At 44.6% G+C, this 18,103-nt stretch overlaps 1 protein-coding gene across 1 annotated transcript in view; it reads left to right on the top strand.

Annotated features, from left to right (window-relative positions):
- The window catches only part of ehmt2 (euchromatic histone-lysine N-methyltransferase 2), a 32,702-nt gene extending 14,884 nt beyond the window's left edge, over positions 1-17,818 (top strand). Inside the window, exons 11-27 of the mRNA XM_063186064.1 lie at positions 1-50; positions 1,446-1,813; positions 2,256-2,546; positions 2,900-2,982; positions 3,753-3,859; positions 4,874-4,996; positions 6,145-6,246; positions 8,330-8,434; positions 8,926-9,080; positions 11,086-11,253; positions 11,852-11,996; positions 12,430-12,507; positions 12,939-13,054; positions 13,665-13,751; positions 14,208-14,286; positions 14,900-15,075; positions 15,949-17,818. The exon at positions 1-50 is cut by the window's left edge and continues 94 nt beyond it. Of these exons, the coding sequence (XP_063042134.1) occupies positions 1-50; positions 1,446-1,813; positions 2,256-2,546; positions 2,900-2,982; positions 3,753-3,859; positions 4,874-4,996; positions 6,145-6,246; positions 8,330-8,434; positions 8,926-9,080; positions 11,086-11,253; positions 11,852-11,996; positions 12,430-12,507; positions 12,939-13,054; positions 13,665-13,751; positions 14,208-14,286; positions 14,900-15,075; positions 15,949-16,129 (2,414 nt within the window). The 3' untranslated portion in view covers positions 16,130-17,818. The remainder of the gene's footprint in view (positions 51-1,445; positions 1,814-2,255; positions 2,547-2,899; positions 2,983-3,752; positions 3,860-4,873; positions 4,997-6,144; positions 6,247-8,329; positions 8,435-8,925; positions 9,081-11,085; positions 11,254-11,851; positions 11,997-12,429; positions 12,508-12,938; positions 13,055-13,664; positions 13,752-14,207; positions 14,287-14,899; positions 15,076-15,948) is intronic.
- The last annotated feature ends 285 nt before the right edge of the window (positions 17,819-18,103 follow it).

The following is an 18,103-nucleotide window of genomic DNA, read 5'->3' as shown; positions in this document are numbered from 1 at the left end:
ACATGGTCAAACACCACTGCTGCCCAGGCTGCGGATACTTCTGCGTCTCGGTAACTATCACACACACACACACACACACACACACACACACACACACACACACACACACACACACACACACACACACACACACACACACACACACACACACACAGACCCATCGCTCCCACATGGTCAAACACCACTGCTGCCCAGGATGCGGATACTTCTGCGTCTTGGTAACTAACACTCACTCCACTCCACTTCAATTTAGATATGCTTTATTGGCATGCCTATTGGTAATAGTGTTGCCAAAGCTTACAGATAAAAGAAGGTACACATGAAAGTGGGTAACAGAACATTACGGTCTGTTAATAACATTAAGCATACATGTGTTAAAGGAGAAGTCCACTTTTTTGAACATTAAGGCCATTTTCTGAGTGGTCTGCAATGTTTTAGAGTCCCCCTCACCGTTTATATCATGATTGCTGCAGTCGCTGTTATTTGGCTGATTTGGATTTGATCTCAACCAGCTTTAGAATGGCCGTCTATGGGCACCTGCAAGTCTGTTCTTAAAATCGCCTTTAACATTTGTTTTGAAGAACATGCAACTCAGCAAGTGTTCAGCAGTATTCACTGGTGTCCCTTAACAATTTTTGTAGCGAAATATGGCATCTGTCGTGTTTTATGTGTGTTTTATGTAGCAATTTGTAAATTAAGTTTCACTTTCACATTCTTTCACAAAATGGCAAATGAAAAATGACAGAAGCCATATTTCACCTTGAAACTTGTTAGGGACTGCTAGTGAACCACTTTGTGAGCTGTAGACTTTCAAAAACAAATGTTTAAGGTGATTTTAAGAACAGAGTTGCAGGTGCTCATAGACGGCCATTCTAAAGCTGGTTGAGATCAAATCCAAATCAGCCAAATAACAGAGACTGCAGCAAACATGAAATAAATGGTGAGGGGGACTCTAAAACATTGCAGACCACTCAGAAAATGGCCTTAATGTTCAAAAAACTGGACTTCTCCTTTAAGCACACACACACACACACACACACACACACACACACACACACACACACTTACGGTAGGGACACATACACGCGAATTTGCGAACTTTGCCATTCATTCCTATGAGAGAGCCGAAGGCAAACGAAAGCAAGCGAACAGGAGCGAAGCTAAGCGAAATTATTAAAGAAAGTTTAATGTTATGCAAATGAGGAGCGAATTCGCCTGCCGCGGCCCAATCAAATCAACAACATAACTGTTCCATTCCATTTGATTCGCCGCGACGACCTGATGACGGTTGGATTTCGCCTCTCTTTGCTTCGCCTCCTATGTGTCCCTACCGTTATACGCCCACTCGCTCGCTCGCTCACTCACTCACTCGCTCACTGACACTCAAACTCCTTCTCCTCCTCTCTCTCTATTTCTCTCTCTCTCTCTCTCTCTCTCTCTCTCAGGGCACGTTTCTGGAGTGTTGTCCTGACGTGCGCATCGCCCATCGTTTCCACCGGGGCTGCGTCTCGGTGCTGGGCGGGCCGCGAGGTGGTAGCGGTGGTAGCAGCAGCAACGGTGGCCGTGGCGGCAGTGTCAACGGCAACAACAACAGTAATGGCGGTCTCCTCTTCTGTCCCCACTGCGGCGAGGACGCGTCAGAGGCTCAGGAGGTGACCATCCCCCCGCCGCCCCCCAGCGAGGGAAGGACGGTAGTCAGCGCCACCACCACCACCTCCACCACCACGACCTCCATCTCCCTCTCGCTCTCAGCCTCCCTGCCCTCCCCGCTCACCGCACTGGGGGCGCTCAGCAACGGCAAGAGGCCCGTTAGGTGAGGAGTGGGAGTGGGAGTGTGTGTGTGTGTGTGTGTGGGAGTGGGAGTGGGAGTGGGAGTGTGAGTGGGAGTGGGAGAGTGTGTGTGTGTGTGTGTGTGTGTGTGTGTGTGTGTGTGTGTGTGTGTGCGTGCCTGTGTGTCTACCTGTGTGCCTGTGTGCCTGTGTGCCGGTGTGGGTGCATATGTCTGTGTGTGTGTGTGTGCGTGCGCATTTCGAAAACACATCTGTGCAATAAAAAAGTCAAATGCATGGTCAGGTGCGACCTTCTCTTACTTTTCAATGTCCTTGTATGACCTGCAGTGCATTGTCTGTCTTGTCAATGTCAGTCCTCCTGTGTATGTCTATATCGTGCCATGGGATGGAGAGAAACACTATTTCAATCTCCTTATATGACCTGTGCATGTGAAGAAACTGACTTGACCTCATTGTGTTCAGCAGTGCACGGATGCGTGGCAAAGGCAGCATGACTCGTCCGCCAGAGGCGCTCCCTCCCCCTCCGCCCCTTCCTCCTACTCCACCTCCTCCAACGACAACCCCCAGCACAGCGCCCCCTTCTGGCGTGGCCCCCACGGAGACCCTGACCCCTGGGGCCGGGGAGGGGGACAGCGTGGACAGTGTGGGCCCCTCTCTGCTCCTGCCCAATGGCAAACCCATCTGCCCCAGCGCAATACCGGTGGGGGACAGGAGGGCGGCGCTGCAGAAGGCCATCCTCACACAGGACACCGAGAGGTGAGGCCAGGGGGTTCTTGACTCGGACATATATATGGGCAGCAGTGGCATAGTGGGTAGGGAGGGGGACTTAAGATCATAGGGTTGCTGGTTTGAATCCCACCCTACACCTCTGCCTATGGCCGTAGTGCCCTTGAGCAAGGCACTTAAGCCCATATTGCTCCAGGGACTGTAACCAATGTATCTCAATACGTAAGTGTAAGTTGCTTTGAATAAAAGTGTGAGCTACACTCAGTGGATTTCGAGACATTTTCGAATTCAAAAGGACTACATTTGAATGTATATCGAATATTAGAACATTTTGTCAACGCTGTTTCCCATAACTCATTTTCCTCTGTCGTCTGATTGGTCAGGAAGAAGAAGCTGAGGTTCCACCCCCGGCAGCTGTACCCAGCAGCCAAGCAGGGAGACGTCCAGAGGGTTCTGCTCATGCTCAGTAAGTTGTTCTAGAATACTGGTTCTCAACCTTTTTTAAACAAAGCCTCCCAACTTGACTTAATTATAAACCTGCCATCCTCCCCCATCTCTCTCTCTCTCTCTCCCACTCACTTCCTCTCACCATCTCACATTGTCCTGTCCATTAAAATCATAAAAGCCCCTTAAAAAAAAAAAACACTGTCAGGGCAGTCGTCTGCTACGCGTCTGACCCGGGTCCCGGGTTTGCTTGCTGACCTTTCCCTGTCTCTCTCTCTCCCCACTCACTTGCTGTCTTCACTATCCTATCTCAAATAAAAAGGCAAAAGCCCCATTCCCCCCCCTTAATGTTTTAATTTTCTTTGACTTAATTCTTTCTTGTTTCCTTTGTTTTTACTTTTATTATTTTTGTGAAGCACATTGAATTGCGCCGGTGTATGAAATGCGCTATACCAGGGGTCCCCAACCTTTCTGGGTCTGAGGGCTACCAAGGGCTACTTTTGTTCAAAATCCTTTACTGCTGTTTTGACCTCATTCCCAAATCACATTAGATTGAATGATAATTTGCATATAAGTTATAAATAAATATTATTTATAGGCCATAAAGAAATAATCTCATATTTAAATTAAGAAAAGCATTAACTGTGACTCAAATCTTGTAGTCGTCACTATTTATTTACATCCTTGGTGGGCACCTCAGAAGCTCCTGTAGGGCTACCTGGCGCCCGCAGGCACCACGTTGGTGCCTGCGCTATACAAATAAACTTGCCTTTGCTTGGCTTGCCTCCACAGTGGAGGGCATCGACCCGGCGTACCAGGCGGACTCCCAGAGCAGGCGCTGTGCCCTCCACGCTGCGGCCCAGAGGGGATACCTGGACGTCTGCTACCTGCTCGTGGAGGTGAGGGATACACGACTACACTTTTCAATCACATTTAACACATATACGCACACACACACACATACTCACATACACACATACACACATACACACATGCACACATACACTGACACACACTCACAGACTCAAGAGTATGAATGAATGAATGAATGATTTATTTCTCTCCTCACACCGTTATTTTGACTTCCAGTTACATGTCATGGAAAGGTTTAACAGTTTGGAGAGAAGGGTCCCCAAGTGAAGCTAAATAAAAGCTTATAAGCAGGGGCCCAGTGGTACATTAGGTAAATAGATATTTTAGTAAATGTGTCCCATTGTATGTCCCACTGTCTTCCTGTAGGCTGGTGCGAGGGTGGATGCGCAGGATAAGACCTTGAGGATACCTACTAGGGATGCAAATTATCGATTAATTCATTAATCGTTAGTTGATTGCCTTATCGATCGACTTACGATTAATTGATAAGCGGCGTTTTCCCCCCCGAAATCTCCACGTTTATCAAAAAAAAACTACTAAATCTAAAAATGTATATTAAAAAGTGAGATAAAATGCTACAGTTAAATTCTTTAATCCAAGGGTGATTTAAATATTCCCACTATTCACATCCCTCTTCACGCACACTCTTCTCATGCCCATTTCACCTGGGTCTCTTGTCAGTGGAATTGGCGATTAATTGCGATTAATGTTTTTTAATCGATTAATGCAATAATCGATTAATCGTTTGCATCCCTAATACCTACACACACACACACACACGCACACAGACAAAACACACACACACACACACACACACACACTCAAGAGTATGTCCCACTGTCTTCCTGTAGGCTGGTGCGAGGGTGGATGCGCAGGATAAGACGTTGAGGATCCCTACACACACACACACTCTCTCAGACACACACACGCGCGCCCACAGATCAATAAAGTCACTCTACTCTCTACTGTACTGTACTCTACTGTACTCTACTCTACTCTACTCTACTCTACTCTACTCTACTCTACTCCACTTCCTGTAGGCTGGTGCGAGGGTGGATGCGCAGGATAAGACGTTGAGGACGCCTCTACTGGAGGCCATCGCCAACAGCCACATAGATGTGGTGCGATACCTGATACAGAGCGGAGCCTGCGTCTACCACGCCGTGAGTGACACCCTGCTACACACCAGTGTTAATTTTGTCAGCTTTTTTATTTAGTCCTAGTCTTAGTCACAATGATGAAAATCAATTTTAGTCTTAGTCATATTTTAGTCATTGCCTTCCAAATTTAGTCTTAGTCTTAGTCTAAATGACGAAAATCAATTTTAGTCTCAGTCAATTTTTTGTCATTTTAGTCAACACTGTACATAATAGAACTTCTCCACACACTGCTTCTCATTTTAACATATATCACTCTGTACAGAATAAACCTTCTTCACACACTGGTTCTCTTTTTCTACATTTTATTTAACACCAGTGTTAATTTCGTCAGCTTTTTAAAATGTAGTCTTAGTCTTCGTCACAATGACGAAAAACAATTTTAGTCTTAGTCATATTTTAGTCATTGCCTTCTCAATTTAGTCTTAGTCTTAGTCTAAATGACGAAAATCAAAAAAGGGCATTGACAAAATATTTTAGTTATAGTCATGGTTGACGAAATTAATACTGCTACACACACACACGCCACACAGAGAAAAGCCTTCAATCAAAAGACAACTTTCATTGATAGTAATTGGGGTTTACTGCTAATTTAATATTAAAGACCAGGAACAGTGTAGTAGTAGGAATTAAAAAATGGAATGCAAGGTTTAATGTTTAGAGAGAGGGAGAGAGGAGGCCAAATACAGTAGGCCACAAAGTGTGCACTATGTAAGCCTTTCATAGTCAGAGCCGTAGTGGAGTTTTTCACGTGGCTTGTGAACCTGTTGTTGTCAGGAGGAGGAGGTGTGTGCTACTGTTGATTTTATTTGAGTTTTATTCTTAATTGGGTCAGAAGTGGGCCCCGAACATTTTTAACAATTTCGAGTGGGCCCCAAGTTGAAAAAGGTTGGGAACCCCTGATCTAATAGAAGAGCCTAGATTATCTTCTTAGTATAGGCCTCTAATGTGCTGCTACTAAAACATGATTACCCCGCTGTTGTTGTCAGGAGGAGGAGGTGTGTGCTACTCTTCTTAGTATAGGCCTCTAATGTGCTGCTACTAAAACATCATTTCCCCGCTGTTGTTGTCAGTATAGGACTTTAATGTGCTAATACTAACACTATTATACTAATACTACTACTAAAACATCATTACCCCGCTGTTGTTGCCAGGAGGAGGACAGCTCCACGGGTCTGCACCACGCCGCCAAGCTGGGACACCTGGAGATAGTCAACATGCTGCTGGGCACAGGACTGGTGGACATCAACGCACAGGTACGCAATCAGGAGTACTAATACTACTGCTACTACTACTACATCAGGAGTACTATGAGTAGTAGGCCCGGGTCGGTACATGTATTCGTATCGAACCGACCTCGGTACGGGGGTCACGGAACGATACGCGCATTGCCACGGAGAATACATTCGGTACGCTATGAAATTATATGGGAAGCGCAGCAGCTGTTTGTGGCGCGTGAGAGAAGAGTTCCGCGCAAGCAAGCACTTTGCGTCGGAGTTCTTTAATGTGTATGGCCAGAACACATGTAACCACTGTATCTGTGCACTCCCGATTGGTTTTGCCATCCAAAACCCGCCTTCAAATTCGCTACGCATAAGGTAGCCTACATTATGCATTCGGCTTCATGCGAGCATGAATGGGGAGACAGGGATTTGAAAGCCCACCTGTGTAATATGTCACTGAAGTAGTAGCCTATATTTTCAGTTTATCAACACCTTGTGCCATGTCGAGCAGTTTGTGTACTGGTGTTTGACAATTAGGCTAAATAGTAGCCTAGTTCAAAGTCTTTCTAAATCGATAGGCTACGTTGCCGACAGCCTAATAACAGCGAATTAATCAGCTGCCGAGTGAACGCGACTACTTTTAAAACAAGCCTGCCAGCGCGATGGAAAAAACAAAAACACGGTCTTACTGTTAATCAAGTTAATCAGTTCAGTTGTATGTCGTTCCTTAATCTTGTGAAATAAATAGCAGTAGTGTTACCTGACATTTAACAAGACACGAGGAAAGAAGCCTCTGCCTGAAAAGTTTTAACTCCAATGTCGCGTGAGGGCATCCCCCCTGTCCTTGAAGCTGCTCTCAAAGGTGTTGTGCTATATAAACTATTTTGACCGAAAAATCGAGTAGAACGAAGTGATAGGCTACTTTTTTATTTGGTTCGTCATTGCAATGTAGCCTAAATGTTAGCCGTGTTCCAAATGCAGGAATGTGTACATAGCTGTGACAGAAAGGCTAGGTCCTTAAAGCTCTGTAAAGAATGTCCTTGAAGATCTATATAAGACTACCAATGAAGTAATTTGTCAAAACTACACTGACAACCAGTGTGTCTGGCCTTTTCAAGATGTGGGCATTCTATATAATGATTGTTGTTTTAATAGCATTGAATAGGCTTTTGATTGTGTGTAATAATAATAATAATAATAATGATAATAATAATATCTCAATAATAATAATAGTAGTCTAAAATATTTAAAGCACCTTTCAATAAAAGATAGGGCCTACCCAAGGACAACGCTCAATAACAATAATAATAATAATAATAAGAATAATAATAGTTTTTTATAATTTATTTTTTATTTTTACCCTGTACCGTACCGAAAATGTACCGTACCGTGGGGTCTGTACCGAGGTACGTACCGAACCGTGACTTTTCTGTACCGACCCAGGCCTAACTAGTAGTGTTGGTGGACATCAATGCACAGGTACGCAATGAGGAGTACTAATGGTACTAATACTACTACTGCTGCTACTAATAATAATGATAATAATAGGACTGGTGGACATCAATGCACAGGTACGCAATGAGGAGTACTATGAGTAGTGTTGGTGGACATCAATGCACAGGTAGGCAATCAGGAGTACTAATAGTACTAGTGTGATGAGTGTAATGATAATAATGAGTGTAATGATAATAATAATAGGACTGGTGGACATCAATGCACAGGTACGCAACGAGGAGTACTATGAGTAGTAGAAAGGGAAGAAATCTGGTGCAACACGGATGTCTTTTCTAAGGCTGGGTAAAATAATTGCTTTAATCGATAATCGATCAAATCGAATCGAAATTCACATAATCGATTCACAGGGCACAAAATCGATTTTTGGTTCTTTTTTTTTTTTCTTTTTGTTTAATTTAGGTCTATGAAAAATACCCTGTAGGTATTAGTCAATTAGGTCTAGGCCTACTTATTACAAATTAGCAATCTGTTAACACTGTCAAGCCACAGCCCTTTGACATTTTTATATAAAAATAGCATCTTTTGGGGGAAATCCTGGCACCAAGAAGGGAACGGATTGAAATGTGTGTAATGTATGTGTTCCCTATTGTGTGTGCTGCAGGACAGTGGAGGCTGGACCCCCATCATCTGGGCAGCGGAACACCGACACCTGGATATCATCAGAGCCCTATTGGACAGGGGAGCGGACGTCATGCTCAAAGACAAGGTGATGCGCACACACACACACACACACACACACACACACACACACACACACACACACACACACACACACACACACACACACACGGACATCATCAGAGCCCTATTGGACAGGGGAGCTGACGTCATGCTCAAAGACAAGGTGATGCACGCGCGCGCACACACACGCACACACACACACACACACACACACACACACACACACACACACCTGGACATCATCAGAGCCCTATTGGACAGGGGAGCGGACGTCATGCTCAAAGACAAGGTGATGCGCACACTCACTCTCGCACAGACTCACACGCGCGCACACGCGCACACACACATACACATACACACGCACAAACAGCATCATTTGGGTTCTACTGCACATCGAGGCTGACGGGTTTAGACTGGATCAAACCGTTTTTAACAGGATCAAACCGGTTCTAACCGGCAATGGCAATAATGACAATGTCCTCGTTGTTCCTCTTCCTGTTCCTTCTCGCCCTGTAGGAGATGAATGTGTGTCTGCACTGGGCCTCGTTTGCGGGCAGTGCGGAGATCGCTGAGCTCATCCTCAACGCCGGGTGTCCGCTGTCCTCTACTAACATGCACGGGGACACGCCACTACACATAGCCTCGCGAGAGAGCTACCTCGACTGTGTCACGTGAGTCAATGCTTTTAAAAAATATATATATATATTCTAGGGCTTTTTTGCCTTTATTTTTGACAGGACATTGGAGGAGAGACAGGAAACGTTTAGTAGAGTAGAGTAGAGTAGGCTACAGTAGAGTAGAGTAGGCTACAGTAGAGTAGAGTAGGCTACAGTAGAGTAGAGTAGAGTACAGTAGAGTAGAGTGTCATTTATTGATCCTAGGGGGAAATTGAGGTGTCCAGTTTTTTTTTCTCCTGTTTAGTTGTAACTAATGCGACATGGAGATAGAAATAAAAACTCCATTGTAACATGTGCAATTTAGCCGCCCAATTGGGATATTTTTAAAGCCGGATTTTTGATATGTGGATTTTAAACTCTGTTGACGTGGAAACGGAAGGCCAAAACCAATGCGTTTTTCAAAAATATCCTGCTACGTGGAAACGGCACCTAAGGCACTATACCATTACGACAGGTAGCCGGGTTCGAATCCCACTCCAGGTTATTTCCTGATCTGTCCCTGTCTCTCTCATCCAGTGCTTTCCTGTAACCTTATCTTAAATAAAGTCATAGCAACCTAAACAATCTGATTAAACCATATCTGTGTGGAGATGTATAAATCTGATTGAATCATATTCATGTGGTAATATATATTAGATCTATATATAATTACAGTATTATTATAAACTGTGGGTCTGTCTCCTTGTATTATCTATTGGTTATATGCCCTAAATGTTCAGATGTGAAAGTTAAAAGTTGCTGGACACATAATAAAAGAGATGTTATTTGCTGCCAAGTGATATTCATTGGAATGATAGAAAGATTAGGTTTCTTAGGACAACGTGAGGTTGCATACTGATGTACTTTCTTTTTCTTGCTGTGTTTTTAGCACAGGGTTTTCCCATCGTCCGACTAGATGGCATTGCATTGTCATGTTTTCTCTCTGGTTTCCACCCAGCCCTGTCCCTTTATACTTGACCTCGTTTATGTCACTGAAAAGGAAGAGGCTGGAGCACACTGCAGCTTAGTTTTTAAGCAGGGGGTGCATCCCAATATGTGACCTTGCCTCCTCCACTTGTGCTTGTCTCCTCGTCCCGCCTCCTGGCCCCTCCTCCGTGGAGAAAACGATAAAGTTTCCCAGCAGTCAGCCTCGCCACAACAACTTTTGAGGGATTGTTTTTCATTCACCATGCCAATTGCAAATGAGAAAAAGACTTTACAATTGGGCTTTTGCAAGACATTGAAATATAATGCTGTTGTCAGTGATGTCATCATGACAAGAAGCAAGTGGAGGAGGCAAGGTCACATATTAAAACGCACTCAGGGTTTCCCCCAGCACTTTATTGCTAAGGCGGCCACCTTGACAAGGAACTCCTACCACCTTGACTAGGGCCCCTGAAAAGATAATGATTTCATGTTGTGAAAGTAATTTCTAAAGTTGCTAATCCAGAAAATGAATACTTTTAACGCCCTTGACTAACAAAAATTCTGCGGGAACCAATTAATAATGAGCAAACACATGACTAACGTTTCTGTGTTGCTACACTTCTCTAGACACCTTATTCGGGTGTTTGCACGTAATAAAGTCTTGAAAACTAAACTGCAGTGTGCTCCAGCCTCTCCTTTTCAGTGATGGTTGTCCCACTGTGATGCACCTGCAAGCTGAGGGATGATGCATAGAGGGTGCGTTACAATATGCGACCTTGTGTCCTCCACTTGTGCTTGTGGCCTTGTACCAGGAAGTAATATGTCATGATGACATCACTGACAACAGCATTATATTTCAATATCTTGAAAAAAAGCTCAATTGTAAAGTCATTTTCTCATTTGCAAACTGGATGGTGAATCAAGAATAGTCCCCCAAAAATTGTTTTGGCTAGACTGACAGCGGGGAAACTTTATTGTTTTCTCCACGGAGGAGGGGCCGGAAGGGCGGGGCGAGGTCACAAGCACAAGTGGAGGACCCAAGGTAGCATATTGGAATGCACCCAGAGTCCCAATTCTGCTGCTGTCGTTTCAGGTTGTTCCTGTCGAGAGGGGCGGACATCGACATCGTGAACCTCGAGGGGGACACACCCCTCTCCTTAGCGCGATGTGATTCGCCGGTCTGGGTGGCACTCCAGATTAACAGGAAGCTGAGGAGGGGCGTAGCCAATCGCATCGTGCGAACAGAGAGGATCATTTGCAGGTAGATGAATGTCTGCGTCCTCACACTTTTAATTTAGTGACCTCTTGTACTGTGTGAAGATTTTTTTACTGTACTAGACTATTTTCTAGTGGTGTGCATTGGCACTGCCCTCACGATTCGATTCGATTACAATTCGGGAGGTTTCGATTCGATTCAATTCTACAATGCATTGCAATGCATTACATTTCTACTGAAAGCAAAGCAAATGTTTCATCAGTCATGATGAGGCAATACAAGTAGTCAGATACTGAGCAACAAGTTATTGGCTGTTTTCTGTATCAGTCTCACAGTTTTCAATGCTTTAAAGTGCTTTTATTTAATTTAACATTCATTTGCTCCCGAAACATCCACAGAAGTAATTGAAACTTAAAAAAATTTGCCGCATCGATTATGGAACTTGCCGCATTATTGAATCGTCCATGCCCCGCATTGCATTGCATCGCCGAATCGATTATTGTTGACACCGCTACTATTTTCAGTCTCGAACTCCAGCTCCCGTTGTCATTGTGACACAACACGCCACACAGCACACAAGTACACACTGCACACAACGAAATTTGTGCCTCACCTGTGTATTCCTTCCCGCGTGCCCCTGTAGCGACGTGGCGCAGGGTTACGAGAACGTGCCGATCCCGGCGGTCAACGCGGTGGACGACGAGGGCTCCCCCTCCGACTACAAGTACATCGCGGAGAACTGCGAAACGTCCGCCATGAACATCGACCGCAACATCACACACCTACAGGTGAGGTAGAGGTGTAAATTATAATTGAAATGTATCGATGTATACAGTAAATAGTTAAATCAAGTACATCGCGGAGAACTGCAAAACCTCAGCCATGAACATCGACCGCAACATCACACACCTACAAATGACCTATGCTTCCAATATTCATACTTACCGCCCTTTCCGCACTGTGTTTGGGTACGCAGGGCATTCCATTTCTAATCGCGGCTGTGAACTGTACTGTAAATTACCCAGATAATGCCCCCAAAACTGCTATTTTGGCGTTAGGAAGGCTAGCATCTACAGGTGGGCAGGGTTCTGAAAAATAAGCCTATCTTCCTGCCACATATTGTTTATTTATACCAGCCAGTCTAATGAACCAGCTGATCTGGCCAAAGTTCTTTGTTCTTTGTGTTGTTTATTTGTTTTTGTTTGTTTGTTTGTTTTGCAGCATTGCAGTTGCACAGACGACTGCTCCTCCAGTAACTGCCTCTGTGGTCAGCTCAGCATAAGGTGCTGGTACGACAAGGTCAGTGCTGTATTCTCAAATAATATCTGCAGTGATGTGTTGCGTTGTGTGTTTGTTCTAAGAGACAAGGTGTGATTCAGGTCAAGTGTAAGTCTTGAGACTATCCCAATTTAAAATTTAGGTCTATTGAATATGAACGTAAAGATGAATGCATGTCCGCACACTGCTCCTGTGTTGCTTTTCTTTCATTTTCAAGTGCTCGAGCTCGATCTCGAGAAATAAACATAAAGCAACACGGGAGCAGTATGCTGACATTCATCTTTACGTTCATCCCTGGACTGGTTGGACCATTCCTGCTAATGACTTTGAATGGTTACATTTACATGATGTTTATTAATCCTGAATTTTATTTTCAGAATGAAATTCAGTTCATTTTGAATGAAATATCTGATGTAAAGGAGGCCAATGTGTTGTTCTTGCTGTATCATCAGGACCAGCGGTTGCTGCAGGAGTTCAATAAGATCGAGCCTCCTCTGATCTTCGAGTGCAACTTGGCCTGCTCATGCCACCGCACCTGCAAAAACCGAGTGGTGCAGGCCGGCATCAAGTGAGTCCTCGTTACCTCCGCCAAGGTTATGATTTCGGTCGTGTTGGTTTGTCTGTCTGTCTGTTTGTTGAGTTGTTGGAAATGACAAAAGGAATAAGTTATTACATTTTGGTGGTGATCCACATTTTTTAACGATTCTTCATCATTACCCACTAGTCACTTTGACTGGCTACTCAGCACTGTAATCTGCTTCAGTCTGCTTAGTGTGTTTGTAAAAAGGGAAGACCAACAGACATTAGTAAAAAGGGAAGAAATCTGGTGCAACATGGATGTCTTTTTTTTTTTTTCTTATTTATTTACAGTGCATTAGACTAACGTTTTGACAAAGCATCTCATGCACTATAAATAAATAAGAAATAGCCCAAAGACATCCTTGTGGCACCAGATTTCTCCCCTTTTTGCTAATGTCTGGTCCTACGCTGGTTGCACCGGATTGTTACTAGTAGCGCAGAGTATGTGTTTCCCTTGTTCTATAAGTGTGTTTGTTTTGTGTCTCAGGGTTCGTTTACAACTCCACCGAGAAGATGGGCTGGCTACTTAGTACTGTAATTACTAAGGAGCTGCAGTCGGCTTTGTGACAATAACTATAAGTGTGTTTGTGTTGTGTCAGGGTTCGCTTACAGCTCTACCGGACAGAGAAGATGGGCTGGGGAGTCCGAGCACTGCAGGACATCCCACAAGGGAGCTTCATCTGCGAGTAAGTGTGCATGTGAGTGGGTGTGTGTGTGTGTTTGTGTGTTTGTGTGTGTGTGTGTGTGCGTGCTTGCTTGTGTGTGTGTGTGCATCTGTGAGTAAGTGTTGTGTGCGTGTGTGTGCATGTGTGTGCATTTTTGGGTTGTGTTTGTGTGTGTGTGTGTGTGTGTGTTTGTGTGCCTTGTGTGTGTGCCAATGTTATCACTGAAGCGTTCAAGTTGTCAACACAGGCAACTGAGTTCTTGCTAAGTCCATTTCCTGGTTTGTATGTGTGAACTACTAAAAATATTACACGGTGCATCTTTAAGTGTTGAGTAAGTGTTGACACAGGCAATTGAGTTCTTGCTGAGTAACTGTTCACACAGGCAACTGAGTTCTTGCTAAGTCCATATCCTGTTTTGCATGTGTGTGTCTCTGCAGGTATGTGGGAGAGCTGATATCTGTATATGTGTCTCTGCAGGTATGTGGGAGAGCTGATATCTGATGCGGAGGCAGATGTGCGGGAAGATGACTCCTATCTCTTTGACCTGGACAATAAGGTACCTGAATTACCTCATCTAGTCAGTCAGAAATACAGTTACACTTTACTTGTCCAGTCGCTGCACTACACATTCATAGCAGCTGTTATACACTTTGCATGAAGGACTCGAGACTGTTTCATAAGACATTCATACCAAACCTTTCATAGACCATAGACTTCATAGACTTTTACCTGACATGTTTCAACGATATTACTTTCCATGAAGACAGAAGTAATACCGCCAAAACATGTCAGGTAGACGATGAAACTTTTACATGTCTGAAGTAAAAGAAAAAACTTAAAGGGGTACGCCACTATTTTGGGGTTTAATGCAGTTGAAATCGTTGGCTGGGGTTTATAAAGGTGGTTAAGTGTCTTATTTTTCATGTAAGCCGTTGTCTTGTTTTAAGGCAAGTTAAAAGAGGGAGTATGTCGCTAAGCTTGTGAAAGTCAATGGATCCGTGTAGCATGTAGCGACAACACTTAACATGACAAATAAGACACTTTACCACCTTTATAAACCCCAGCCACGAAATCCCCACGATTTTAACTGTATTAAGCCCCAAAATGGTGGCATACCCCTTATCTAAACAGTTAGACATAATTAACTGTCTCTTGATTGCCCCCTGCAGGATGGCGAGGTGTACTGCATCGACGCCCGTTACTACGGCAACATCAGCCGCTTCATCAACCACCTGTGCGACCCCAACCTGATCCCCGTGCGCGTCTTCATGCTGCACCAGGACCTGCGGTTCCCACGCATCGCCTTCTTCAGCTCCCGAGACATCTACACCGGCCAGGAACTAGGGTAGGTGGACATCAAATACAGTATATACACACATCTACACCGGCCAGGAACTAGGGTAGGTGGAGAACAAATATATATATACCATCATATACTATCATATATACATATACTATCCTATATATACACATAAACTATCCACCGAGACATCTACACAGGCCAGGAACTAGGGTAGGTGGACATCATACAGTATGAGTATATATATATATACTATCATATATATACACATAAACTATCCACCGAGACATCTACACAGGCCAGGAACTAGGGTAGGTGGACATCAAATACAGTATATACACACATCTACACAGGACAGGAACTAGGGTAGGTGGACATCATACAGTATGAGTATATATATATATACTATCATATATATACACATAAACTATCCACCGAGACATCTACACAGGCCAGGAACTAGGGTAGGTGGAGAACATTTTATTTCGAAATTCGGAGGAAACGTAGTGGGCAGTTTATAGAGTGAAATAACAACCTCTGTTTTACTCCAACACATACCTATTCATAGTAAAATCAGAAAAACTTTTCGAAGTGGTCTCTTATTTTTTCTGCGGCTGTATACTGTCAGCCCAAACGTGCATTAAAGAAAACAGCGAAATGGTCAGTATGCAGGAGGTTTTTTTTCTGAAAGGAATGAAAGTTTGATGCAAGTGTTGGTCTGTCTGTGTGTTCAGGTTTGACTATGGTTTGATGCCAGTGTTGGTCTCTCTCTCGTGTGTGTGTGTGTGTGTGTGTGTGTGTGTGTGTGTGTGTGTGTGTGTGCGTGTGTGTGTGTGTGTGTGTGTGTGTGTGTGTGTGTGTGTGTGTGTGTGTGTGTGTGTGTGTGTGCATGCTGTGACTGTGTCTCTGTGCGTTCAGGTTTGACTACGGCGACCGCTTCTGGGACATCAAGAGCAAGTACTTCACCTGCCAGTGCGGCTCTGAGAAGTGTAAACACTCGGCGGAGGCCATAGCCCTGGAGCAGAGCCGGCTCGCTCGCCTGGAGGCCGGCCCAGATGGAGGTGCCGACCCTGGGATGGCCATGCTAGGAAACCCCTAGGCCTTTTTTGAGGCCTGTGGTGGATGGAGATTGAGATTGGAATGCATGTGTTTCTATTTCATCCTCCTCCTCTCTCTTCTCTTCTCCTCTCCTCTCCTCTCCTCTCCAATCTTCTCTTCTCTTCTCTTCTCTTCCCCTCTCTTCTCTCTCCTCTCTTCTCCTCCCCTCTCTTCTCTTCTCTCCTCTCCTCTCCTTTCCTCTCTTCTCCTCCCCTCTCTTCTCTTCTGTCCTCTCCTCTCCTTTCCTTTCCTCTTCTCTCCTCTCCTCTCCCCTATTCTGTTTTCTTCTCTTCTCCTCTCTTCTCTTCTCTCCTCTCCTCTCCTTTCCTCTTCTCTCTTCTCTTCTCTTCTCCTCTCCTCTCCTCTCCCCTCTTCTCTTCTCTTCTCTTCCCCTCTCTTCTCTCTCCTCTCCTCTCCTCCCCTCTCCTCTCCTCTCCTCTCCCCTCTCTTCTCTCTTCTCTCCTCTCCTCTTCGTTCCTCTCCTCTCTTCTCCTCTTTTCTCCTCTCCTCTCATCTCCTCTGGCATCTTCTCTTCTCTTTTCTTCTCTTCTCTTCTCTTCTCTTCTCTTCTCTTCTCTTCTCTTCTCTCTCCTCTTCGTTCCTCTCCTCTCTTCTCCTCTCCTCTCTTCTCTTCTCTTCTCCTCTCCTTTCATCTCCTCTGGCATTTTCTTGTCCGTCATGTCACCACATCAGCACCTTTGCGCCTGTGTTGCCATGGGATACCAAGAGACTCCCCTCCATGGAAGCCAAGATGGAATATTAATGAATAGTAGTACCCGAAAAAAGGTCACTTCCCCTCCAAAAAAAGGCCACTACATTGACTGCCATGTTGCTGTTTCTTGATCTCGAGTCCCATTGAGGGGGAGTGGCCAAGGCTGTGACTCCTCCCTGACCGATAACTGACAGACCTGCCCAGGGCTGCTGACAGCTTTGGCCGGGCCTGGGACAAAATCATAGAAAAGGGCCCTCGCATCAATACATACACAATGTAATGAGGAAGCAATTCTGGGCCCCACCTCTGCCTGGGCCCGGGACAACAGACCCCTTTGTCCCCCTCTGTCGTCTCCCTTGGACCTGCCAACCGCCTGGAGAGACTATGGACACTTACCGTAAGCAGGGCCGCTGACCGCTTTCGCTCGGCCTGGGACAAAGTCATCTAAAAGCCCCCCTACCCCCCTACCCAATACATACAATGTCATGGGGACCCACTTCTGGGCCTGGTCCCGGGGCAACATACCCGTTTGCCCCGCCACCCCCACCCCTGTCGGCGAGCCTGACTCTAAGCACACGAGAGCATCCAACAATTTGATCGTGGAACGTTTTCTTTTGGATTGTTTTGTTTCTATGTAAATGTACTTTTTTGTTTGTTTTTACAACAGTACGATGGTACTGTGAAGTCGTCAAAAAAAGAAAGAAAAAAAGAAAGGCAAAGAGGATCCTATTCTTGGATCATCATGTTCATTGTGGATGGATGACGCTGTTCACTAAAAAATAGGAAAGAGAAGAACTCTGTAGAACTCCATTCCAGCCCTCTTAATGTGCCCTTTTCTATTTCAGTTTCCAGTGAAATGATTGTGTAGATTTTTAGACGGCTGTGTTTTTTTTTTAAGGGCTGCCTTAATTTCTGTTATTTTATGCCATTGTATAAATATTTGTTTAGTCTTTTTCATTTAATAAATACTTAAAATAGTCTGGTTATTTGAGTTGATTTGATTTAAATTGTTATTGTCCACAGGTGTGGAAACTTGTCTTCAGTTTCACCATGTAAAAGACACATACAAGGCAGTTATACATACATTACACTTTCTTTTGTAAGGACCTTATCTTTTCCACTGTACCATAAAGTGATCCAATATTATGTATTTATCATGTTTTCCCAAAGATTTCGGATCTCCAGATTAGGCGAGGTCAGCTACATTTCCACTCAGAGCTCCAAGGTCAATACACGACATTACCAGTAGTCATTTGGTAATCA

Source organism: Engraulis encrasicolus, chromosome 20 (assembly GCF_034702125.1).
Source record: "Engraulis encrasicolus isolate BLACKSEA-1 chromosome 20, IST_EnEncr_1.0, whole genome shotgun sequence".
Lineage (NCBI taxonomy): Eukaryota > Metazoa > Chordata > Actinopteri > Clupeiformes > Engraulidae > Engraulis > Engraulis encrasicolus.
The sequence above is the reverse complement of the archived record's forward strand: the minus strand, read 5'-3'. Positions and strand labels throughout refer to the sequence as shown.